The 25679-nt window shown below is 49.8% G+C and overlaps 1 protein-coding gene across 2 annotated transcripts in view; it reads left to right on the top strand.

The window, feature by feature from the left end:
- MOCS1 (molybdenum cofactor synthesis 1) overlaps nt 1-25679 on the top strand; it is a 52787-nt gene that overhangs the window by 19667 nt on the left and 7441 nt on the right. The window contains exons 2-10 of one of the 2 annotated variants that reach the window (XM_073556297.1): nt 14639-14774; nt 16215-16382; nt 18949-19113; nt 19597-19658; nt 20908-21019; nt 22443-22555; nt 22698-22808; nt 23216-23336; nt 23585-23632. In XM_073556297.1, the coding sequence (XP_073412398.1) occupies nt 14639-14774; nt 16215-16382; nt 18949-19113; nt 19597-19658; nt 20908-21019; nt 22443-22555; nt 22698-22808; nt 23216-23336; nt 23585-23632 (1036 nt within the window). Of the gene's footprint in view, nt 1-14638; nt 14775-16214; nt 16383-18948; nt 19114-19596; nt 19659-20907; nt 21020-22442; nt 22556-22697; nt 22809-23215; nt 23337-23584; nt 23649-25679 lie in introns of both variants that reach the window. The other variant, XM_073556298.1, reaches the window with a different exon arrangement.

The raw sequence follows: 25679 nt of genomic DNA, 5'->3' as shown, positions 1-25679 counted from the left end.
CTATAAATGGACCAGTTGTAGAAGGCTTTGAAAATGCGAGACAGACAGTACAAAATAATGATTTGTTCTTAATATCGTATGTCAGCCATCTTCTGTTTGTTCCATCTTTGCGCAAGAAGACTTTTTGGAAGTTAGGATCTTCTTCGGTATCTTGTTTTGGGTGATTTTTGAAAAGACAGTTGGCCAGGGCCTGATGAAGGGCGTGCAAAGTAGTTGATGCTTTCTCCAGAGGTGGTTTCCACACTGAGAGAAGCACTATCTGATGGTGAAAACTCAATAGAACATGATGGAACAGATTGAGAAATTGAAGTCACGGGTACAATACTCGATACCGATGTGACTGGCTCCAATCCAGTACGCGATGACCAGGCATCTCCTGGCACAACAGTACTTAACGTAACATCCTCATGTTCAGTATCACTTGAAGGGTCAAATGCAGGTACCGATTCACATGTTATTTGGGCTTCTGTCACTGTCTGAGGAATATTAGCTGTTGTAAGTGTTGTGGCTTGAACAGTTGTGCGGGAGAACAAGTCTGATAACTTTGCACATTTTGCTGCTGCAGCTTCCAGACTCCTCTTCTTTTTTCCCCTGACCTTCTCTGCACCACCTTTCCTTTTTTTTTGGCTGTGGTTAGATCCATTTTACATCAAAAACACCAATCTGTGAATTAATGAAATTGTTTTGTGCAACCCAAGTTGTAATTCTACAAAAAAGTCTACGCTTTATTTTTGTTAGGTTATTTTGAGAAATGATGCTGCTTAATAGTAATAACTCATGGAATAATATTTGATGTATTTCTTAAACTAAGATCACAAAATAGTAAATATACCTATGTCATGTCGTCAGTGAACATCTCTGAGCTCCTATATGCCTGCATATATCTGGAGAGAATCCTATATGATGTATGAGTAAAATGTCTCACTTAGACCCTGTTCACAAGTTTGACTTTTGCAGTGCATCCTAGGTTTGTTGTGTGTTTCTTCGGGGTTCTAACACATTTCAAATACATACGGATAGGGAAATTGTATTGTGAGCCCCAATTCGGACAGTAAAGATAATGTCTGTAAAGTGCTGTATAATTGTATTCTATAATGCTGTAGATGAACCCCCGATCCGACCTTCAAGATGGAAAAAAAAAAAAAAAGTTTTATTATACTCGGACCCCTGTGCAGGAGCGCGATGCTGGGTTGCCACGAACCAAGCCGGACGGTGGCATCGCAAGAAGATGGGAGGCGCCGGACCTGGACCTGCGACACCCATCAGACTGGACTGCGTCGGGCTGCCCCCAATAGGGGGAGTATAGCAAAACATATTTTTCTTATCTGGCAGGTGAGACCGGGGGCATTATAGAATGCTGTAGATAAGCCATGAAGGCAGTGGCCACATCTTACAGCGGCAAAAAGAGGTGACAGGTGAACTTTACTAAAAAGTAGTAAATGAAAATATGAAAACCATACAAAACAAAGACAAAATGTGCATCAGCACTCAAATAATCATGAATCCATGTCTGCTTTTGAAAACATTTGATGTGGCATCTATTTTGAAATTGTATTACAATCCAAATTTTTTAATTCGTTTATACAAAATAAAATAATACTGCAGGAGGCCTTTCACTCACCGTCACATGTAGGACAGTGTTCTTATTTTTCCTGCTTTTTGGCCCGTCGTGGTGTACACATCTATTTAAAAAAAAAAATTCAATGACTTTAATTGAGGCACACTTCCACCACCACCACCGCTGTATATGAATTAATGGTGACAGGTCATGGCTACTAAAATGGCTAAGGTACAGTTATTTATACATGTTTACTGCCAGAATTACCGTATTTTTCGGACTATAAGACGCACCGGACCATAAGACGCACCCCAATTTTCAGAAGGAAAATAGGGAAAAAAATAATGTGTCAAATTGGGGTCCGTCTTACAGTCCAAATTCAGCTTACCCGGGAAGGGATCCGGCACAGGTGGAGAAGTAGTCACAGGGTCATTCAGTGGTCCAGGCTCGTGCGGTGGCGGCAGCTCTGTGCTGGTGCTGGGGCGGGTGGGCTGTGCTGGGGCAGCTGTGCTGGGGCAGGGGCAGGTGGGCTGGGGAAGGGGCAGCTGTGCCGGGGCAGGTGGGCTCTGCGGTGGTGGCAGCGGGCGGCGCTCTGCGGTGCGGTGGTGGCAGCGGGCTGTGCTCCGGTGCAGGGGCGGCGGCTCCTCCGGCTTTTCTTCGCAGCCCGGAGGCCCCCCGCACACCCCTTGCATGGGGGACAAGATCTGAAGCTGCGCATGCGCCGTCTCCGGACCGGCGGCCATCTTGCCGGCGTCCATGCTTCCGGAGGCCACCGCAACATGGCGGCGCCCAGCAAGGGGTGTGTGGCGGGCCTCCGGGCTGCGAAGAAACGCCGGCGGAGCCGCTGCCCCTGCACCGGAGCGCCGCCCACTGCCACCACCGCACCGCAGAGCCTCACCCGCTGCCACCACCGCACCAGGTACCGTGCATTGAGACCATAAGACGCACCCCCCACTTTCCCCAAAAATTTTTGGGGAAAAAAGTGCGTCTTATGGTCTGAAAAATACGGTACAAATGTCATTGTCAAAGAAATTTGGCTGACTTAATGGAGATGTCCTGTGACTATTAGTGATCTCTCCACTGGTGATAACTTGTTGATCGGTGTGGCGTCCATCCATGGGCAGCATCTATCAGACTCTGCCTGCATGATCTCAACCAAGGGTATATGCTTTGAGGGTCTTTAAATGTATATGGGAAGGGGACTGTGAGCGATCAAACTGTGGTTTGTGCTGTAGGGACCACCAGACTGTAGGTGGAAGTGATTACTTTGGGTGCCATTATTCTGTGTTGGGGAACAGTAGGGGCCATCATACAGAGTTGGGGTCACTGGAGATCTTAGTGTGTGTGTGTCTGTGTGTATTGAATGGGAATCATGCTGTGTATGTGGAGGAATTCACTGTGAGGGTATCCTATCCTGTGTTTGTGGGAAAAATGTGTTGGCTTTATGGTGGCCATTATTGGGTTACCATAGTGAGTGAGAACACAAAGGGGGTTCAATAGGTAAAAATTACTTTGTAAGTGCTACAATACAAGTCCCTCTCACTGCCTTTAATATCTGGGAGATACAGCCTTCTATGACTGCACCTATGTGCTGTGACCCCACTGACATTTTTTAGTTTGGTAAGGGGAAACCCCAATTAACATATCTGCTAGACCTTTCTCCCCCAGACGCATGGATTACGGCGTGGGACAGAACGACAAACAGGTATGGTATATTGTTGTTTGTTATTATTGCTTTATTACAGGAGAACGAGGGCTTTGCTGGAATTAGGCGTTAGGTGAGTATAACTGTGCTTGCTATTTTTAAATAAAAAAAGTAAAACAGTGTTTTGTTTCATTTATAATAAAGGATTTTTATTTCATAAGTATACAGAAGTGCTGGGGCTGATTATATACAGGTGCTGGAGTCTGGTGGAGATACGTTGCTGGGGCTGGGTATATACAGGACCTGTCTACACATTAGCCCCAACAACGTATATCCACCAGCACCAGTGTATACACACCAGCCCCAGCATCTACATCATCCCCAGCCCCTGTATATACCAGCTCAGGCAGATGGCAGCCCCCCCAGCCAGCCTCAGCTCAGGCAGATTGCGCCCCCCCCCCCAGCCAGCCTCAGTCAGCTCAGGCAGATTGCGGCCAGCCAGCCAGCCTCAGCTCAGGCAGATTGCGTCCCCCCCCAGCCAGCCTCAGCTCAGGCAGATTGCGTCCCCCCCAGCCAGCCTCAGCTCAGGCAGATTGCGTCCCCGCCAGCCAGCCTCAGCTCAGGTAGATTGCGTCCCCGCCAGCCAGCCTCAGCTCAGGCAGATTGCGACCCCCCCCAGCCAGCCTCAGCTCAGGCAGATTGCGACCCCCCCCAGCCAGCCTCAGCTCAGGCAGATTGCGTCCCCCCCAGCCAGCCTCAGCTCAGGCAGATTGCGTCCCCCCCAGCCAGCCTCAGCTCAGGCAGATTGCGTCCCCCCAGCCAGCCTCAGCTCAGGCAGATTGCGTCCCCGCCAGCCAGCCTCAGCTCAGGCAGATTGCGTCCCCGCCAGCCAGCCTCAGCTCAGGCAGATTGCGTCCCCGCCAGCCAGCCTCAGCTCAGGCAGATTGCGTCCCCGCCAGCCAGCCTCAGCTCAGGCAGATTGCGTCCCCGCCAGCCAGCCTCAGCTCAGGCAGATTGCGTCCCCGCCAGCCAGCCTCAGCTCAGGCAGATTGCGTCCCCGCCAGCCAGCCTCAGCTCAGGCAGATTGCGTCCCCGCCAGCCAGCCTCAGCTCAGGCAGATTGCGTCCCCGCCAGCCAGCCTCAGCTCAGGCAGATTGCGTCCCCGCCAGCCAGCCTCAGCTCAGGCAGATTGCGTCCCCGCCAGCCAGCCTCAGCTCAGGCAGATTGCGTCCCCGCCAGCCAGCCTCAGCTCAGGCAGATTGCGTCCCCGCCAGCCAGCCTCAGCTCAGGCAGATTGCGTCCCCGCCAGCCAGCCTCAGCTCAGGCAGATTGCGTCCCTGCCAGCCAGCCTCAGCTCAGGCAGATTGCGTCCCCGCCAGCCAGCCTCAGCTCAGGCAGATTGCGTCCCCCCCAGCCAGCCTCAGCTCAGGCAGATTGCGACCCCCCCCCCAGCCAGCCTCAGCTCAGGCAGATTGCGACCCCCCCCCCAGCCAGCCTCAGCTCAGGCAGATTGCGACCCCCCCCAGCCAGCCTCAGCTCAGGCAGATTGCGACCCCCCCCCAGCCAGCCTCAGCTCAGGCAGATTGCGGCCCCCCCAGCCAGCTTCAGCTCAGGCAGATTGAGGACCCCCAGCCAGCCTCGGTCAGTCAGCTCAGGCAGATTGCGGCGGTCCCCCCAGCCAGCCTCAGCTCAGGCAGATTGCGGCCCCCCCCAGCCAGCTTCAGCTCAGGCAGATTGAGGACCCCCAGCCAGCCTCGGTCAGTCAGCTCAGGCAGATTGCGGCCCCCCCAGCCAGCTTCATCTCAGGCAGATTGAGGCCCTCCCCAGCCATCCTCGGTCAGTCAGCTCAGGCACATTGCGGTGGCCCTCCCAGCCAGCCTCAGCCCAGGCAGATTGCGCCCCCCCCAGCCAGCCTCAGCTCAGGCAGATTGCGGCCCCCCCAGCCAGACGCAGTGAGCTCAGGTAGATTAGATTGCGCCCCCTGTTATGAATGAGTTACCAAAGGAGGAAAAAACAAAAATACAAGCTAAGTACAGAAAACCGGAGAGGTTGGTAGCTATCGGATTGCAGACCCCTGATCCTATCCACAACAACTAACAGTAGCCGTGGGGGGTTCCTACGATGCCCTAGACCCCTCGATCACAGCCGGAGAACTAAATAGGCCTAAAGAAAGGGGAAATCTAAACTGCCCCAAAGCAATAGGCAGCCATATAATGACGGTGAAGCAAGATGAAAACACTAACACAGATAGAAAGATAGGTTGAGCAAACGATGGGGCCCAAGCTAACTAAAAAGGACAGGATAGAAAAGCTGCTGTCTGCAATCCGTAAAAAACCCTACCAAAAAAAGTCCCAACCGTCTGATAGGAAAAACAGGCCCTGAAGTCGCTAGGACTTCAAAATTACTATATCAGCACTCAGGTAAATTCTGAAGACAGAGCAAAGAGACAAACTGATCAGAGACAAAAATGGAACTCAGCACACCCCCGACCGGGGATGGCTGAACTCCAAAAAACAAGGTAAACAAAACTAATAAGTTCAATAGCAGAGCAAAAACTTATCTTTGGGAAGCAGGAATCAGACTGGTCTCCAAGAATCCAGCAGAGAAATCACCAGCGACTCAGAAGGGCGTCGGCTGCCTTATATCCAGTCAGAATTTCCTGTTACCCAGTCATCATCTATCAGATCAGGTGTTTGGTAATCAGCCTCACTACCTTCCTTCACCAGAAGAGGGAGTTCATCAGACATCAACGGTGAAGGGGAAAATGAACTCACAACAGCCCCCCAGCCAGCCTCAGCTCAAGCAGAGATCACATGCCCCCCCCCATACCCCCCCCAGGGCCTCTTTATATCTAATAACACAAAACCGTTTAGCACAGCTATAAAGTAGTGGTGCAACAAGTAGGATCCTAGTCCGTAATCATATGAATATAGAAACTTGGCACACACAGTATGTATGATTTCCAGTGAAAAAATTATTTTTAATATACAGTACAGTCATCTCTGACCCGCGGTGGATGCCGTGTAATTGCCCTACATGCTGCATACTGACCGGACTGACTGCAAAGCTTTGCCTTTTGTCCCTACTCCCGGGGGGACCACTTACCTTTTGGCTCTCCATCTTTTGAGCATTATGCAAATGACAGCAGTACAATACATAGTACTGTGATGAAGGTCAATGTGACCGAAACGTCTATACTGTATGTACTGTATATTATTTTTTCACTGGAAATCATACATACTGTGTGTGCCAAGTTTCTATATTCTTCTTTATATCTAAACTTACTCAACTCACCCCCGCCAACTTACTGGACCTCGTCCTGTCCTGAGGCCTGCTGCCTGAACCAGCGCACGGGGGTAGGAGGAGGAGTCGCACTGTCACAGGCGCAGCAGCAGCCAGCCCGCTCCTCAGCTCCTGGATTCCTGCCTGCCTGGACCGCCGCCCGCCGATGATAGGACAACAACGCACATCGCACGACACAGTGAGCAGCCACTGACGGCACAGCCACACAGCGCGCTCTCTCCGGCTCCGCCCTCAAAGAACGCGCCACGACGTGCAGCGCCGCGCGTTCAAAACCCCTAAGGTGCCAGCCAGACGTGCCCGGGCACCCCAAAATCTGCAGTGCGCGCGCCGCGCACCTTCGAAACCGCCGCCGTGCCCGCAAATTTAAAGGGCCGGCGGCGGTTAAGAGGCCGGCGCCGCATTAGCCAGCGGCCCACAACAGCCTAATAACTAGCGGCCCAGCGGGAAAATGCCCGGTTGGGCAGATTACCAATCCGGCCCTGGTTCTATCCATTAGATGATAATGGATTTGATGGTGCTCCGGGATCATCAGAGATTGAGAGATTTTTTTATAACCCAACTTCTCAACAACTTTATCCCTGACTTGTTTGGAGAGCTCCTTGGTCTTCATAGTGGTGTTTGGAGATCTCCTTAGCCTACATGGTGGTGTTTGGAGATATCCTCGGTCTTCATGGTGGTGTTTGGAGATCTCCTCGGCCTTCATGGTGGTGTTTGGAGATCTCTTTGGCCTTCATGGTGGTGTTTGGAGATCTCCTTGGTCTTCATGGTGGTGTTTGGAGATCTCCTCGGCCTTCATGGTGGTGTTTGGAGATCTCCTCGGCCTTCATGGTGGTGTTTGGAGATCTCCTCGGCCTTCATGGTGGTGTTTGGAGATCTCCTCGGCCTTCATGGTGGTGTTTGGAGATCTCCTCGGCCTTCATGGTGGTGTTTGGAGATCTCCTTGGCTTTCATGGTGGTGTTTGGAGATCTCCTTGGTCTTCATGGTGGTGTTTGGAGATCTCCTCGGCCTTCATGGTGGTGTTTGGAGATCTCCTCGGCCTTCATGGTGGTGTTTGGAGATCTCCTCGGCCTTCATGGTGGTGTTTGGAGATCTCTTTGGCCTTCATGGTGGTGTTTGGAGATCTCCTCGGCCTTCATGGTGGTGTTTGGAGATCTCCTCGGCCTTCATGGTGGTGTTTGGAGATCTCCTCGGCCTTCATGGTGGTGTTTGGAGATCTCCTCGGCCTTCATGGTGGTGTTTGGAGATCTCCTCGGCCTTCATGGTGGTGTTTGGAGATCTCCTCGGCCTTCATGGTGGTGTTTGGAGATCTCCTTGGCTTTCATGGTGGTGTTTGGTTAGTGGTGCTTCTTGTTAATGTTGTTGCAGTCTCTGTGGCCTTTCAGATATATACTGACAGCCACGTGACACTTAGGCTGAGTTCACACGTGGCGTTTTTTTCGCGTTTCCGCGGCGGTTTTAACTGCGCGATTTTGCCGTGAAAACGCGAAAAATAAGCATCCCATGCATTCCTATGGGATTCCGCTATGCTGTGCTAATGCTGCGGTTTTTACCGCGGCGGAATCGCTTCGCGGTAAAAACCGCAGCATGCTCATTAATTTGCGGAATCGCGGCGATCCCGCACCCATAGGAATGCATTGTTCCGCTTACTTCCCGCATGTGGCTGTGCACACCATGCGGAAAGTAAGCAGAACAATTGCGGATGGTACCCACGGTCCGGAGGAGAGAAGACTGTCCTCCGGGCTTTGGGTATCATATCCCTGTAAAAAATAGAATTTAAAATAAAAAATATTGTTATTCTCACCCTCCGACGTCCCGCGCAGCCTTCCCGCTTCTCTCCACGCTCCCGTTCCCAGTAGTCCTTTGCGAAAATGCTCGCGATGACGTCCCTTCTCACGGGATCGCGAAGTCTCTCGGTCATTCGCGCGACGTCATCGCGAATTACCGCGAGACGTCGCGATCCCGCGAGAACTGACGTCATCGCGGGCATTTTCGCAAAGGATTACTGGGAACGGCTGCGCGGGACGTCGGAGGGTGAGAATAACACCGTTTTTTATTATTTTTTTTTTTTACATTCTATCTTTTACTACTGATGCCGCATAGGCGACCTCAGTAGTAAAAAGTTGGTCACACTCGTCAAACACTATGTTTGACGAGTGTGACCAACCTGTCAATCAGTTCTCCAAGCGATGCTACCGATCGCTTGGAAAACGCTAGCATTTTGCAAGCTAATTACGCATGCAAAATGCTAGTTTTTCCGCGGGAATTTAAAATGCGATTTTCCCGCGGACTGGAATTCCGGAATTCTCGCGGTAATTTCCGCGAGAGTTCTGGTATGTGTGCACTTAGCCTTAGATTGCACACAGGGGGACGTCTTGTCACTAACCATGAAGAGAATTGCTTGCACCAGAAATTTTTAGGGGGTTGATAACAAAAGGGGTGAATACATATGCGCAGGCCAATCTTTAGTTATTTGATCCCATAAATGTAATTTATGCTGATATTTTTCTCACGTCACCATCTTAGACTGTGTATCAGTGCTGGAGCGTTATGAGAGGCTGATGTCAGGCACACATGTATATGTGATTGTTTTCCACTTGTCTCTACAGTCCGTGGCTTCCCAGATATGGCCGATAAAAGGGAGTGATAACGTGTGATGCTGTCCTATGGTGGAATGGCTGAGAACACGGAACACTGGATTGTAGTCACCGGGCTTACATTTAGCATTTGCAAATTCAGTCATGGCTGATAACAGAGAGCAGCAGAGCAAAATCTACAACTATGGATGTGTTTGAGGTCCGATAAGATCAGCGCAATCATCTCATGAAATACTCTGTGCTGCGGTGGAGCTGGGCTTTTCTCTGTGTGACTGGACACTTTTTACAGAAGACCTTTGGATTACAGAAATGCTTATCTGGCAACTTTGTAACTTGCAGTTGTTAAATATTATCTCCTCGGAGCTGCGCTCCTTACTGCCAGGTCCCTTCTCTGTCTGTGGATATGTGATAAGGGCCCACGGCCGCCACTCAGCCGCAAAACTACAACTCCCAACATGTCCTCCAGCCACGAGACTTCTGCTGCAGAGATGCATGACAAAACTAGACATCCCAGTGCCTACTGATGGGCTGTGGATCGCACCACATGCTGGGAGTTGTAGTCTCAGCAGCTGAAGAGAAGCAGGGTAGGGGTTATTGTTTTACTCTGGCCTTGTATCAGGCAGAAAGCTGGGTGGCTGGCCCCCCCGTGGAGGCTGGGTGACTGGCCCCCCCTTGGAGGCTGGGTGGCTGCCCCCCCCCTTGGAGGCTGGGTGACTGCCCCCCCCTTGGAGGCTGGGTGATTGCCCCTGGGAAGATGGGTGAAAGGCTGATTATGGGCCCTAAAGGCAAAACCTGCTGCCCACCAACTAAAGAGGGTCTCCAGCTTCTACAATAGTGTAAAGCAGGGGTGGGGAACGTCCGGGCCGTATACGGCCCGCCATATCCTTTAATCCGGCCCGCAGCCGCTCCAGAGCCGCGATTGGGTCCCTTGATGCCAGAGGAGCAGAGGAGGACTCTTGCTCTGCTTCCTAGCCCCGCCCGCTGGATACCGCGCACTGATACGTGCTGCCGCAGGCACTGACGGACTGAGCACACCCCGCCGGACCCCAATGGCCCCCGCGCACTGATACTAACCAGGATGAGTAACCGCGCGCCGCTGCTGTCAGGTCAGTATGTGCTGCCTATTGGGGATGTGTGCTGAATACATGTGAGGAACGCCTGTTTGTTAAGGAATCCCCACATGTATTCAGGCTGTCCAGCAGCTGCAAATCATGCAAATGCGTCGACAGAAACTAAATCTCCGAGCACGCCAAAATACTCAGAGGACACCTGAGCATGCTCGGGAAATCCTGAGCAACGAGTATACTCGCTCATCATTCTTAATAATTTTATGCGGCCCCCGAACGCTATTATAAAATTCCAAATGGCCCTCGGCAGAAAAAAGGTTCCCCAGCCCTGGTGTAAAGAGACTGTCTTGTCTTTTCTGCAGCAGCCGCCACTTTCCCATTTTCGTAGTTGCCTTCTATCTCTCACTGTTTGCTCCTGTTACATTGTTGCAGCTTTGTATCAGTCCGTTCTGTTACTCTTGTTCCTGCCTTTTGCTTGCTGGTCTCCAGTAGATCCTGGGCCGCTGCGGACGATCAGCTCCAATTCCTAACTGGAGGGAGTGATTTTTTTTTTTTTTTTCTCTTCTGTATAAGGGTGAACGCTCGATCTCCCCATGTACAGTGAAAATCTGAATCTCCAGTTAGAAATGTCTGCTGATCGTCTGCAGCCAGTGACTCGTAGCGAGTGGTCATTGGCCGGGGGCAAGGAAAGTAACGCACCCACTGTCCAGGTAAAAAAGCCCCCCGAGTGCCGCTCCCACAAACAGACTGGATCCTCATCCCCCTGCACAGGCGGCCATTGCAGTGATGTCGATGCATCGGGACGCGGACGTCTTTTAGGCCATCGCCCTCTACAGCCCATCATGGGCTACAGGAAGGAAAGTGGCGTCCGGCGGCTCCGCTCCAAATCCTCAGCAAAAAGACTTGGGCCCAATTCATCTAGACCGGCGCTGATCACACTGATCTTTACGAAGAGGCGCATGTCACTTTTAATCAGTCGGGAGCCGCTGACAAGTGTCGAGCTCCAGGGACTGGAGTAGGATTTCTGGACCAAGGAACACCAGTGATTGCAAAGATCTAGGCGAGCCGCGGTGTTACTTTTTGTTAAAAGCAGATATAATTTGGGACGAGCTCGGCCGTGTCCCCCTGTAGACCGGGCGGGGGGCGCCGCTGTCACTTTTATCACTGGATACAGAGTGACGACGATTCTTCATCTACGGCTCGTAATCCGCTCCGACCTCAGAACATTGATGACACGAAGCATCTAGAAGGGAGGGGATTATCTCCGGATTTGTCAGGGAATTAATCGGAAGATTCTCGCTGATTGCAACTTGTTTCTAGCAGAAAAGGAGCCGCTGATCTCTGGGGGCGATGAGGGGTTTATCATCTGGGGGTGCCGCTGATCTCTGGGGGCGATGAATGGTTGATCTCCTGGGGGGACAATGAGGGGTTTATCATCTGGGGCGCCGCTGATCTCCTGGGGGGACGATGAGGGGTTTATCATCTGGGGGCGTCGCTGATCTCCTGGGGGGACGATGAGGGGTTTATCATCTGGGGGTGCCGCTGATCTCTGGGGGCGATGAATGGTTGATCTCCTGGGGGGACAATGAGGGGTTTATCATCTGGGGCGCCGCTGATCTCATGTGCGGGCGATGAGGGGTTTATCTGGGGGCGTCACTGATCTCCTGGGGGGACAATGAGGGGTTTATCATCTGGGGGCGCCGTTGATCTCCTGGGGGGACAATGAGGGGTTTATCATCTGGGGGCGTCGCTGATCTCCTGGGGGGACGATGAGGGGTTTATCATCTGGGGGCGTCGCTGATCTCCTGGGGGGACGATGAGGGGTTTATCATCTGGGGGCGTCGCTGATCTCCTGGGGGGACGATGAGGGGTTTATCATCTGGGGGCGTCGCTGATCTCCTGGGGGGACGATGAGGGGTTTATCATCTGGGGGCGTCGCTGATCTCCTGGGGGGACGATGAGGGGTTTATCATCTGGGGGCGTCGCTGATCTCCTGGGGGGACGATGAGGGGTTTATCATCTGGGGGCGCACAGCGTTGTCCTGCACCATCTGCCAAATCAGGGACGGCCACAAATGTGACTGATGGCAAAATGCTCCTTTAGCAAACGATTTTTACATTTGACCTGACCATTGTTTCCTCTTTTGTATTTCTTCACGGTTTTACTTTTGTAAATTTTTTTTTTTTTACTACTTTTTTTTTTTAGATTTTTTTAACTCTTGTCCTTTTATATTTAATTTGCCTTTTTTTTTTTTTTCTTTTTTTTTGTATTCATTTAACTATTTGTTTCCTCTCTTGTTTCTGTTTTTTTCTCTTCTTTGCTTTTTTCCTCTATTTTCCTGTTTTTATTCTTTTCCGTTTGTTTTCTTTTCGGATACGCTAACCTTCCTTATTGTGTATTTTTCAATAATGATTAAAATCTTCTATTTTTGTATTTTCTTCTATATCAGACTAGGTGCAGATTACTTTCACGTGGAGTAACTTTTTTTGACTTCTGGTTTTGTCAGATTTCTGCCGTAGAAACCTCATCAGAAAAATAAATCCTGCAATACCACATTAAAGATTCAGTTGCATGGGCAGAACGAGGATTTCTGCTCAAAAAACTTTGTAAAAAAAAAAAAAAATACTGTGTGAACACACCCTGATTTTTCCTGATTGTCTGTAACATCAGAGCATAGCATATTCACAGCCGATTCCAGGATTACTGTGTGCATGTGATGATTCCTGCTGCGGCCGGCACTCCGGATCACCGCTCATGTGACCACCTGATCACTTGTGACTTCTGCTCTTTACAGGACCCTCATTATATAGAAAGTCTCATTAAGATGATTTGGCTCCCCAGCTGTGATCTAATGGAGCAGAACTGCAGTGTAAATCATGGTGTAGGGGCGAGCAGGCCCGGGCTCCAATACATTTACATGTACAATTCAGGAGAAATGTATGTACACAGTGACTGCACCAGCAGAATAGTGAGTGCAGCTCTGGGGTATAATACAGGATGTAACTCGGGATCAGTAATGTATGTACACAGTGACTGCACCAGCAGAATAGTGAGTGCAGCTCTGGAGTATAATACAGGAGGTAACTCAGGATCAGTAATGTATTTACACAGTGACTCCACCAGCAGAATAGTGAGTGCAGCTCTGGAGTATAATACAGGATGTAACTACGTATCAGTAATGTATGTACACAGTGACTGCACCAGCAGAATAGTGAGTGCAGCTCTGGAGTATAATACAGGAGGTAACTCAGGATCAGTAATGTATGTACACAGTGACTGCACCAGCAGAATAGTGAGTGCAGATCTGGCGTAAAATACAGGATGTAACTCAGGATCAGTAATGTATGTACACAGTGACTGCACCAGCAGAATAGTGAGTGCAGCTCTGGGGTATAATACAGGATGTAACTCAGGATCAGTAATGTATGCACACAGTGACTGCACCAGCAGAATAGTGAGTGCAGCTCTGGAGTATAATACAGGATGTAACTCAGGATCAGTAATGTAATGTATGTACACAGTGACTGCACCAGCAGAATAGTGAGTGCAGCTCTGGAGTATAATACGGGATGTAACTCAGGATCAGTAATGTAATGTCTGTACACAGTGACTGCACCAGCAGAATAGTGAGTGCAGCTCTGGGGTATAATACAGGATGTAACTCAGGATCAGTAATGTAATGTCTGTACACAGTGACTGCACCAGCAGAATAGTGAGTGCAGCTCTGGAGTATAATACGGGATGTAACTCAGGATCAGTAATGTAATGTATGTACACAGTGACTGCACCAGCAGAATAGTGAGTGCAGCTCTGGGGTATAATACAGGCTGTAACTCAGGATCAGTAATGTATGTACACAGTGACTGCACCAGCAGAATAGTGAGTGCAGCTCTGGGGTATAATACAGGCTGTAACTCAGGATCAGTAATGTAATGTCTGTACACCGTGACTGCACCAGCAGAATAGTGAGTGCAGCTCTGGGGTATAATACAGGCTGTAACTCAGGATCAGTAATGTAATGTATGTACACAGTGACTGCACCAGCAGAATAGTGAGTGCAGCTCTGGAGTATAATACAGGAGGTAACTCAGGATCAGTAATGTAATGTCTGTACACAGTGACTGCACCAGCAGAATAGTGAGTGCAGCTCTGGGGTATAATACAGGCTGTAACTCAGGATCAGTAATGTAATGTATGTACACAGTGACTGCACCAGCAGAATAGTGAGTGCAGCTCTTGAGTATAATACAGGAGGTAACTCAGGATCAGTAATGTAATGTCTGTACACAGTGACTGCACCAGCAGAATAGTGTGTGCAGCTCTAGAGTATACAGACGCATACATCATTACTTCCCGTATCTGCTGTGCACGGTGAGGACTACAAGCCTCGTTGGGGCTGAGCGGCCCCTGCAGCAGCTCCCATCTCCTGTCTTCTGCATTTTCATGTGTTTTTTGGCTTTTCTTTTTTAGAGCCTGGCCTCAAGCACCGATAGGATGAGGTTCATCCGAGATCGCGCCCTGCCCTTCTCTGCCTTCCTGACTGACAGCTTTGGCCGACAGCACAGTTACCTGAGGATCTCGTTGACTGAGAAGTGTAACCTGCGATGTGAGCGATGCCACCTGTTACATCACACATGCAATACCGGGACCGACACTGCCGCCGTCTGCCCAAAGAAGTCCCATATAGCACCAGCATAGTGGTGTCACACACTGTCTGCATAGTAGAGTCATGGTCGCACACTGTCTGCATAGTAGAGTCATGGTCGCACACTGTCTGCATAGTAGTGTCAAGGTCACGCACTGTCTGCATAGTAGTGTCAAGGTCGCGCACTGTCTGCATAGTAGTGTCAAGGTCGCGCACTGTCTGCATAGTAGTGTCATGGTCGCGCACTGTCTGCATAGCAGTGTCATGGTCGCGCACTCTGCATAGCAGTGTCATGGTCGCGCACTGTCTGCATAGCAGTGTCATGGTCGCGCACTGTCTGCATAGCAGTGTCATGGTCGCGCACTGTCTGCATAGCAGTGTCATGGTCGCGCACTGTCTGCATAGCAGTGTCATGGTCGCGCACTGTCTGCATAGCAGTGTCATGGTCGCGCACTGCATAGCAGTGTCATGGTCGCGCACTGTCTGCATAGCAGTGTCATGGTCGCGCACTGTCTGCATAGCAGTGTCTTGGTCGCGCACTGTCTGCATAGCAGTGTCATGGTCGCGCACTGTCTGCATAGCAGTGTCATGGTCGCGCACTGTCTGCATAGCAGTGTCATGGTCGCGCACTGTCTGCATAGCAGTGTCATGGTCGCGCACTGTCTGCATAGCAGTGTCATGGTCGCGCACTGTCTGCATAGCAGTGTCATGGTCGCGCACTGTCTGCATAGCAGTGTCATGGTCGCGCACTGTCTGCATAGCAGTGTCATGGTCGCGCACTGTCTGCATAGCAGTGTCATGGTCGCGCACTGCCTGCATAGCAGTGTCATGGTCGCGCACTGCCTGCATAGCAGTGTCATGGTCGCGCACTGCCTGCATAGCAGTGTCATGGTCGCGCACTGCCTGCATAGCAGTGTCATGGTCGCGCACTGCCTGCATAGCAGTGTCATGGTCGCGCACTGCCAGCATAGCAGTGTCATGGTCGCGCACTGTCTGCATAGCAGTGTCATGGTCGCGCACTGTCTGCATAGCAGTGTCATGGTCGCGCACTGCCTGCATAGCAGTGTCATGGTCGCGCACTGCCTGCATAGCAGTGTCATGGTCGCGCACTGTCTGCATAGCAGTGTCATGGTCGCGCACTGCCTGCATAGTAGTGTCATGGTCGCGCACTGCCTGTGTGGGAGTTTTTACTGCCCTATTCAGAACTGATGTTACCGTACACTGCCCACATAATACTGCCATACAGTGATGATCCTGCAGTGCGCTGTGTATAGCGGAGGGAGCTGTGCTTGGCGGGGGGCACTGCATTACAGGGTCTGCAATATCTGGGTGCGCACATTGTGGTTTCTGTGGGGTTCACATACTTTCATTGCCAGTAATGTTTCTACATGATGTTTGCAGGCCAGTACTGTATGCCAGAAGAAGGCGTGAAGCTGACCCCGAAGAGCGACCTCCTCAGCGCGCCGGAGATCCTCACGCTGGCCAAACTGTTTGTAAAGGAAGGGGTGGACAAAATCCGCCTAACCGGAGGCGAGCCGCTAATCCGCCCCGACGTGGTGGACATCATAGGTGAGAATCCGCTGCACGACCGGGTGATCCGCCATGCGGGTCCCGGGAGGAGCTCGGCATGGAAATCGTCTATCCGGATTTTCCACTAATTCTCCAGACCTCTGCAATCAGTGGAAGGGGCTAATGCCTGTCCTCACCCGAGAATATGACGCGCTGAATAGGCCGATAGGCCGGACATGTTAAGAAGGAAAGGTCCATCAGCAGCAGATGAAAAGATGAAACATGAGCAGCATTTAGGGGGGGCTTCATTGTGCCCCTGGGTTCAGCTTTTGGAATTGTACCTACATGAATCTACAGGAGCTTCTCACAAAGTTAGAATATCATCAAAAGTGAATTTATTTCAGTTCTTCAATACAAAAGTGACTCCTATACACTAGACCTCCAGCAGCTTAATTATGTGTGGCCTCTCCACTCTTCCTTCAGACTCTGGGACCGCGATTTCCAAGGTCTAGTGTGAGGTCTCCACAGTCAGTGATGGTTTGGGGAGCCATGTCATCTGCTGGTGTAGCTCCACTGTGATTTATCAAGACCAAAGTCAGCGCAGCCGTCTACCAGGACATTTTAGAGCTCTTCATGCTTCCCTCTGCCGACAAGCTTTATGGAGATGGAAATGTCATTCTCCAGCAGGACTTGGCCCCTGTTCACACGGCCAAAAGTACCAATACCTGGTGTACACACAACAGTATCACTGGGCTTGATTGGCAGCAAACTCGCCTGACCTTAACCTCATAGAGAATCTATGGAGTATTGTCAAGAGGAAGATGAGAGACACCAGACCCAACAATGCAGACGAGCTGAAGGCTGCTATCAAAGCAACCTGGGCTTCCATAACCCCTCAGCAGTGCCACAGGCTGATCGCCCCCATGCCACGCTGCATTGATGCAGGAATTGATACAGAAGGACCCCGGACCAAGTACTGAGTGCATTTACTGATCATACATTTCAGTAGGACAACATTTCAGATTTTACAATAATTTCTCAAGTGTCACGTGGAGCCGTCCTGTGTGACACGGCTCGCAGGCCGGTAACTAAAACAACAAGACAAAGGGTATGGAAACAATTACAATGGTGGGCCCTGAAATAGGGAAAGGGGACGTGGAGACCTCCTGCACTCCACTGAGTCAGTGTCCCTAACGTTCCTTATGCCGGTTCCGCATCGGGCGCCGATCACAAACCTGTCGCCCTAGCACACCCTACACCTATCCCTTGCTAGGGAGCTGGGTGGCGCAGGCACTGGCCCCATTGCTGCACTAATACACACTAAGGAAAAACACAAACAGGGAAACACCACTTAGCTTTACTCTGTTGCACTTGCTCCTGGCAACAGAGTCCACCACCAGCATGCAGTTTTCCTCCTGAATCGCTGCCACCAAGCTCTGTCAGTGCTAAGGAAATCCCCTATGACTACTTTCACACCAGGCTCTGTCAAAGCTGCTCTCCAGCTCCTTCCTCCACTAAGAATAGTTGAAATGAACACTATCACCAACACTGATTGCAACACCTGTGACTCTTTTATAGCAGCCAGCAATCACACCTGCATTATAATCATGTGCACTAAACAAAAGTGCAATGACGCTCACCACCACCGGGGGGAAAACTTAGAACAAACAACACACAGTGCAATAATCCTAATGGACACCGGGGGCAAAAACACCTTGAAGGGGTTGTCCGGGCTTGTCACATAATCTCAGTGCATATCTAGGCTGCAGAATGCTGACAATAAGTAATTTACCTTCTGTGGCCAGTCTGCAGCGTTTGCTAGATATCATCTCTAGCTTGTAAGAAAAACGTCTGGGGTGTGTTCTGGCACTGAAATGAGAACTGGTCGTTTCCTCCTCAGTAGTTTCACTTTCCATAGATCACTGTTCAGCGTGTGTCTGGGGGAGGAGCAGCTGGGTGGTTCTGCTCTCTCCACTGAGGCTGCTAGAGGGGGAGGATTTGTTACTGTGTGAGGAGGGCTAGGCTTGTTCATGTGGTCGGGGAGGGCCTGTAGCTATGGAGGGTGGGGTTGTTGCTATAGAGGGCATGTTTTTAGTAGAGTAGGAGGAAACAACCAGTTCTCATTTCAATGCCAGAACACACACCCCCTGGATGTTTTTCTTACAAGCAAGAGCTGATATCTAGCAAAAGCTGCAAACTGGCCACAGAAGGTAAATTACTTATTGTCAGCATTCTGCAGCCCAGATATGCACTGAGATTATGTGAAAAGCCCAGACAACCCCTTTAAGCATAGCTTAGGAAAAAAAAAAAGGTTACCTGTGCTTTATATCAGTCATGATGCAGCATGGATCATGACATCAAGACTTTTGGGTTTTCATTGGCTGTAAGCCATAATCATCAACATCACCAGAAATAAACCTGTGACATAGATCACTCTGTGTGTAGTGACTCTAGAGAATAGAGGAGAGGCACTGTCTTTATTGAAGAAGTTAAATAAATTCACTTTTCGATGATGTTCTCATTTTGTGAGTTGCACCTGTATGTAGAGTCGCCTCAGCCAGGGGCCATTGTGGGGGTCGTTAATATTGGACTTTTCCTCCATATTTTTTTTGTCTCCCTTTTATAGCACAACTGAAGAAACTGGAAGGGTTAAAAACCATTGCGTTAACGACAAACGGCATCAACCTGGCGCGACTGTTACCCAGGCTGAAGGACGCGGGGCTGGACGTCCTGAACATCAGCCTGGACACCCTGGTGGCCGCCAAATTTGAGTTCATTGTGCGCAGGAAAGGTGGGTACTGGAGAAGTGGGAGCGAGGGGCTCCAACATCTGTGCCCCCCTGGGATAGACGCACTCTGGAGGGCGGGCGGGGGCAGCGCTTGGTTCTGCAATTCTGCTGTCCTGAGCTCGGGCACTTGCTGCGGCTTTGGTAGCGAGAACTGGGGTCTCGAGTTGTCGGCTGTTTGCCCCGTGTTGTTATTAAGCCAAGATCTAGACCCCAATTTCTGGTTTATTTTTATGCAAAATGTTTCCTTCCATGAAGAAAGGAAGAAAGTAACTGACGAGACCCCAGATATGACCCAAGCAGAGGACCCAGCAGCTGCGCCGTTCTAACTTAGAGACGGTACCGAGTATGTCCACTAGATGGCGCCATCACACCGTATCATGCAGCGGTTCCGATACGTAGCAGAGCCAGATCTGTCATTGGCCGCGGCTCCTGGTGATGCCGGGAAAATTCTTCATATTTGCTTTATTCTGGATCTTGTGTCTCCAGGTTTTCATAAAGTCATGGAGGGCATTCACCGTGCGGTGGAGCTGGGATACAATCCTGTGAAGGTGAGACGCCTGCACACCGAGTCTCTGCCGAACAGTTTGGCAATGCCCCTTTTATGCACATCTGCGTCGGCTCCAGCTCCTTTCAGCCCTCATCATGAGGTTTAGGTCTTAAAAAGATATATTCCAAAGACAAAATTTCCCCCGCTTACTGTTTTCTAAGTTGCTGCAATCACCTACTCTATAAAACTGTGCATCCAGAGCCTCCCAGTTCATGAATAGAATGTCACAACTGCAGTGATCTCTGACACCGACAGAGGAGACCAAGTGGCAGAAAGATCGATGTAGTTGGGGAATAAGTATGCCATTCAGGGCGTCTAGAAAGATGGGTAGTAATGCACAAGAATGGGAGACATTTTTGTAAACTGATAAAAAAATATATAAAATTATTTTTTACTTGCGAAAAATTTAATATAATGAAAAAGAAAAGCAGTAATTCCTTGTGTCACCTCTAGGTGGAGCTAGGAGCTGCATATTTTCTTCACTTACTATTATTTTTTTTTTTTCTGCTCTTGCATTTTTTTTCTTTGATTTTTTTTTTTTTTTATAGACCCCTCCGTTTTTACTGCCTTCCTCTTGAATCTCTGGAAATTCCATTATTTTTGGTCAAAATACGATGTGATAAAATGTAAAATCTGCTCGGAGCCAACAATCCCCGTGCGATGTGCGTGTCTGGAGCCGCGGCGCTTGGCTGGGATCCGTTGCAGGGATCAGTCCGATCTCCGGATCCATGATGTGCTAAGCATTCTGGAGAGTTCTGGAGTTCCATCTGAATATTTTCAAGCGCTCTCCAGATACATTGTTGTGGGCAGCTGACTGGTCACAGGGGGCAGCTCCACTCTCTGCAATGTTTCTCATTGTTTGATACAATGTATATATCTGTGCATCTCTCATCTGCAACTTCTTAAAGGGGAACTGCCCACAGGGCTCCAGTCACACCCAGAGCTGCATTCAGAATTCAGCAGGTTTCCCCGTTGCTTTTCCCAATGCTGCCCCCTACGTGTTGTAGTCTATAATGCAGCTCTGGAGATGTAATTCACAGCACCGTCCGGCAGTCAGGTGTTGCAATCTCTACGACTCCTGAATTGCCCGGCAGCATTGTGGGGCCTTAACATGACGAGCGCAGCCCTATCTGCCATCTCAGTGCTTAGTGATAGCAAGGAAGAGTTCAGCTCTGCAGTTAGGGAGACGCTCCGGTTCTGTGATCACACAGCTGACCTACGCGTCTCCTCCTTTTCTTGTTCGGCCGCAGGTGAACTGTGTGGTCATGAGGGGGTTAAATGAGGACGAGCTCCTGGACTTCGTGGCGCTGACGGAGAAGCAGCCGCTCGAGGTGCGCTTCATTGAGTACATGCCGTTTGATGGTAAGTGAGGGGTCAGAATCTGCCCCTGCCATAGGGAGAAGTGGAGCCATTATACTGTGTGTTTCTCCATGGGGAAACCGTCAGCATGTAGGCGAGATGCTGCGCATGGATCTTGCTGTGATTTTGATTCCACAGATGTAATAAATGACGATCAGATTATCAAACCCGGGATTACAGATTATAAGGTAATGAGATCCGTCCACTTCATCCTGCTGATGGTTTTCACTGAAAGATCGAGGTTTGTGACGATTCCTCCTCCGTCTCATCTCAAAGGAGCAGCCGGGTCGGAGGAAACTAACTCCCAACCGCAGCGTCTGTGAAATTGTGAATCGAGCTCTGCAAGTGCGATCAGTGAGGCTGCCCAGATCCCTGAGGTTACAGGCTGCATTATCCTTCAGAGCTGCATTCACAGTGGTACTGAAATTTCCATATTTCTCTACTTGTTCATTGTCAGCACTAAGATGACTGGTGAAGTGTTTTCTGGTGACGTCTGTCATCACCCAAAGTCGTCTCATGCAAAAAAATAACTGCTTCCCTGGTGGAGGAGAGTTTGTAAACATGTCTAGTGACTGATACCCGTAACAACCAGCAGAATAGTGAGTGCAGCTCTGGAGTATAATACAGGCTGTAACTCAGGATCAGTAATGTAATGTATGTACACAGTGACTGCACCAGCAGAATAGTGAGTGCAGCTCTGAGGTATAGTACAGGATGTAACTCGGGATCAGTAATGTAATGTATGTACACAGTGACTACACCAGCAGAATAGTGAGTGCAGCTCTGGAGTATAATACAGGAGGTAACTCAGGATCAGTAATGTAATGTATGTACACAGTGACTGCACCAGCAGAATAGTGAGTGCAGCTCTGGAGTATAATACAGGATGTAACTCAGGATCAGTAATGTAATGTATGTGCACAGTGACTGCACCAGGAGAATAGTGAGTGCAGCTCTGGAGTATAATACAGGATGTAACTCAGGATCAGTAATGTAATGTATGTACAGAGTGACTGCACCAGCAGAATAGTGAGGGCAGCTCTGGAGTATAATACAGGATGTAACTCAGGATCAGTAATGTAATGTATGCACACAGTGACTGCACCAGCAGAATAGTGAGGGCAGCTCCGGAGTATAATACAGGATGTAACTCAGGATCAGTAATGTAATGTATGTACACAGTGACTGCACCAGCAGAATAGTGAGGGCAGCTCTGGAGTATAATACAGGATGTAACTCAGGATCAGTAATGTAATGTATGTACACAGTGACTGCACCAGCAGAATAGTGAGTGCAGCTCTGAAGGGCTGATTATGCAGGGGTCAGTGGTTGGTATATGTAGGCGTTACATCAGGGGGTCAGTAATTTGGGGGTACATGCTGTGTGTCCTTTGGTTTGCTGCAATCTCTAGTTACTACAATTTTAGGCAACAAGTGGAATTTCAAGAAGATGGTGAGTTACCAGGAGATGCTGGACACGATCCGGCAGAAGTGGCCGGAGCTGGAGAAGGTCCCTACTGCGTTAGAGAGCACCTCCAAGGTACAGAGACGCCTTATTTTTATCTTAGAGTAATATGCCCCTCTTTGTGTCTGTATCTTTGTGGGGGGGTATTTCTACCCTTCTCCTTCTCTCCGGGGGTCTCGTTATGTCCCTTGTTAATGGTGGGTTGTGCACGTTTCAGGCGTACAGAGTACCGAGCTTCCAAGGACAGATCGGCTTCATCACGTCCATGTCTGATCACTTCTGCGGCTCCTGTAACCGGCTGCGGATCACGGCTGATGGGAACCTCAAGGTATCAGTAACATCGGACAGAAATCCAGCTAAGGGGGTTTTCTTTTTTTTTTTTTGTTTGTTTTTTTTGACTAGAGAGGAAAAAAAAATTTGTTGTTGCAACTTTTCATGTGACTAGAGTATATGAATTGTTAATGTAGATCTAGATGTAACCTGAGCAGAAGGATCGTGTGTGCAGCTCTGATGTTGCAGAAATGTAAGAATTATGATTGCAGCTCTGGAGGTGACTTCAGCACTGGCAATTATGTAGGCAGCTCGTAACTAGTGTATGTTTTGCTAATGCAGCTTTGGTTGTAATTGGAGCATTAAAATGGCTAATGAGGTTCCCGATGTGACGGGAGAGTCACGTTTTAGATTTAGCTCTGGGTGTAACTGGAGTCATAGAAATGATTGTAATCTCTGTGCCAGGTCTGTCTCTTTGGGAACTCAGAGGTGTCTCTCAGAGACTGTCTGCGCAGCGGGGCGAGCGAGGAAGAGCTGGTACAGATCATCGGGGCGGCCGTAGGGCGTAAGAAGAAGCAGCACGCGGGTGAGTGCACCGTCCGGCGCTCAGTGTCGGGAAGCAGTCAGTACAATTATCAGGTGACTGCAATGTGAAGGTCGGATCTCCGCTTGCTGGCAGTGAATACCAGCGTTCATTCTCTACATCCAGAAGCTGAAAATCTGACACAGCTGAGGGGCTGTTACAGTGTATCAGTGCATGTAAAATGTGGAAGTGCCATGAAGGCTCCAGGTGACGTCACTGATGATGATCGTTCTGTTACTTTGTGTCTGCAGGAATGTTCAGCATCTCCCAGATGAAGAATCGGCCCATGATCCTGATTGGTGGGTGACCAAGCCTGTACGTACGGGGGCCGCAGAGCCGCCTGCCACTAGGGAGCGTGTCCGCCTGCCGCTAGGGAGCGTGTCCGCCTGCCGCTAGGGAGCGTGTCCGCCTGCCGCTAGGGAGCGTGTCCGCCTGCCGCTAGGGAGCGTGTTCGTCTAATAATTTCCATCAAAAGCGTAATGAGACTATCAGCTGTCAGTATCAGTGTGTGTTGTGTGAGTGTCCAGAACATTAACCGGTGGGACAACAGCGACAAACGTTTAAGTAGAGCGACAAAGCGAGAAAAAGGCATCAGGTAATATAGACTTGCTGACTGTTTCCAGGCAGTATAGGAATACACTAGTGGCACATTGAATCTTATAGTGGAAAAAATATCAGATGGGAGCTTAACTGTATACAGAGAGTTATAGTTACATAGGACTGCAGGTGACCTCTACTACATTATCTGTACTCAGAGGGTTATCACTGTGTGATCTGTGGTGTTACATGGGACTGCAGGTGACATCTACTACATTATCTGTACTCGGAGGGTTATCACTGTGTGATCTGTGGTGTTACATGGGACTGCAGGTGACATCTACATTATCTGTACTCGGAGGGTTATCAATGTGTGGTCTGTGGTGTTACATGGGACTGCTGGATGTCCTGTCTCGCGGCTGCTGTCATTATATGTAGTATACTGCTCTGCGATTTCTGTACTATTGAGTTTTGCAATCACTTGGATTCAGTTCAGGGATATAAACTTTTTATTCTCAGAGTTTTGGGGAAAGTCTCTGAACTCCCGACCACGAATTATCTTAATGACATCTCAGCGCTGACACTAAAAATACTTGTGGTCTCGGAGAATGAAAGCCGCGGCCCGGAATGTTTTATGTCGCAGCGGAATCCGTGCTGCAGAACTTGCAAAGTATCGAGGTGAGACTTGACTGGCGGCCCGAGGGGGGACAGGACAGGGAAGCTGGGGGGATGGGAAAGGACAGGCGGCCCGAGGGGGGACAGGACAGGGAAGCTGGGGGGACGGGGCGTCATATGGCTCACTGTAACCACTGCCCCAATCCTCCAGTACGGGCGTGATTTCTGGAAGAAGTCTCCAACCATCGACCTTCATTTCCAGGCGATGATGTTCTCTCTTCCTGGTCACTTCCTCTTCCTCCACACTCGATCCATCACCGTCGTCTTTTCCTCCATATTCACATTACTCTCTTCCAGGCCATTATCCTCTTACTCTTCTTGGCCACCCTCTTCCTCACTTGGCCACCATGTTTTGATCCTTGACCGCCTCCTTGTTTGATCCCTGGCTGCGATCTCTTTCCTTGGCCGCCATATTTGTTTTCTTGGCCACACTGCTCCTCTTCTTCTCCTGGTAGTCATCCTTAATTTCTTCATAGCCATGTTTCTTTTTTATGGCGACCGGTTTTCTTTCTTTGGCCACCATCTTTTTTGCTGCCTCCTTATTTTGAACGGTTACAAATTTTTACTTTTCTTGGCCATCATCTGTTGTTTTTTTTGTTTTGTTTGTTGTCGCACATCATCTCTCTCCTTGGCCGCCATCTTTTTCTTCCTGGCTTTCACTATGACCTCTTGGCCGCCATCTTTTTCTTCCTGGCTTTCACAATGACCTCTTGGCCGCCATCTTTGTCGTCCTGGCTTTCACTATGACCTCTTGGCCGCCATCTTTGTCGTCCAGGCTTTCACTATGACCTCTTGGCCGCCATCTTTGTCGTCCTGGCTTTCACTATGACCTCTTGGCCGCCATCTTTGTCGTCCTGGCTTTCACTATGACCTCTTGGCCGCCATCTTTGTCGTCCTGGCTTTCACTATGACCTCTTGGCCGCCATCTTTGTCGTCCTGGCTTTCACTATGACCTCTTGGCCGCCATCTTTTTCTTCCAGGCTTTCACTATGACCTCTTGGCCGCCATCTTTGTCGTCCTGGCTTTCACTATGACCTCTTGGCCGCCATCTTTGTCGTCCAGGCTTTCCCTATGACATCTTGACCGCCATCGTTTTCGTCCTCGCTTTCACTATGACCTCTTGGCCGCCATCTT

This window comes from Dendrobates tinctorius, unplaced genomic scaffold (assembly GCF_039654945.1).
Source record: "Dendrobates tinctorius isolate UK_male_01 unplaced genomic scaffold, ASM3965494v1 ptg000232l, whole genome shotgun sequence".
NCBI lineage: Eukaryota > Metazoa > Chordata > Amphibia > Anura > Dendrobatidae > Dendrobates > Dendrobates tinctorius.
The sequence above is the reverse complement of the archived record's forward strand: the minus strand, read 5'-3'. Positions and strand labels throughout refer to the sequence as shown.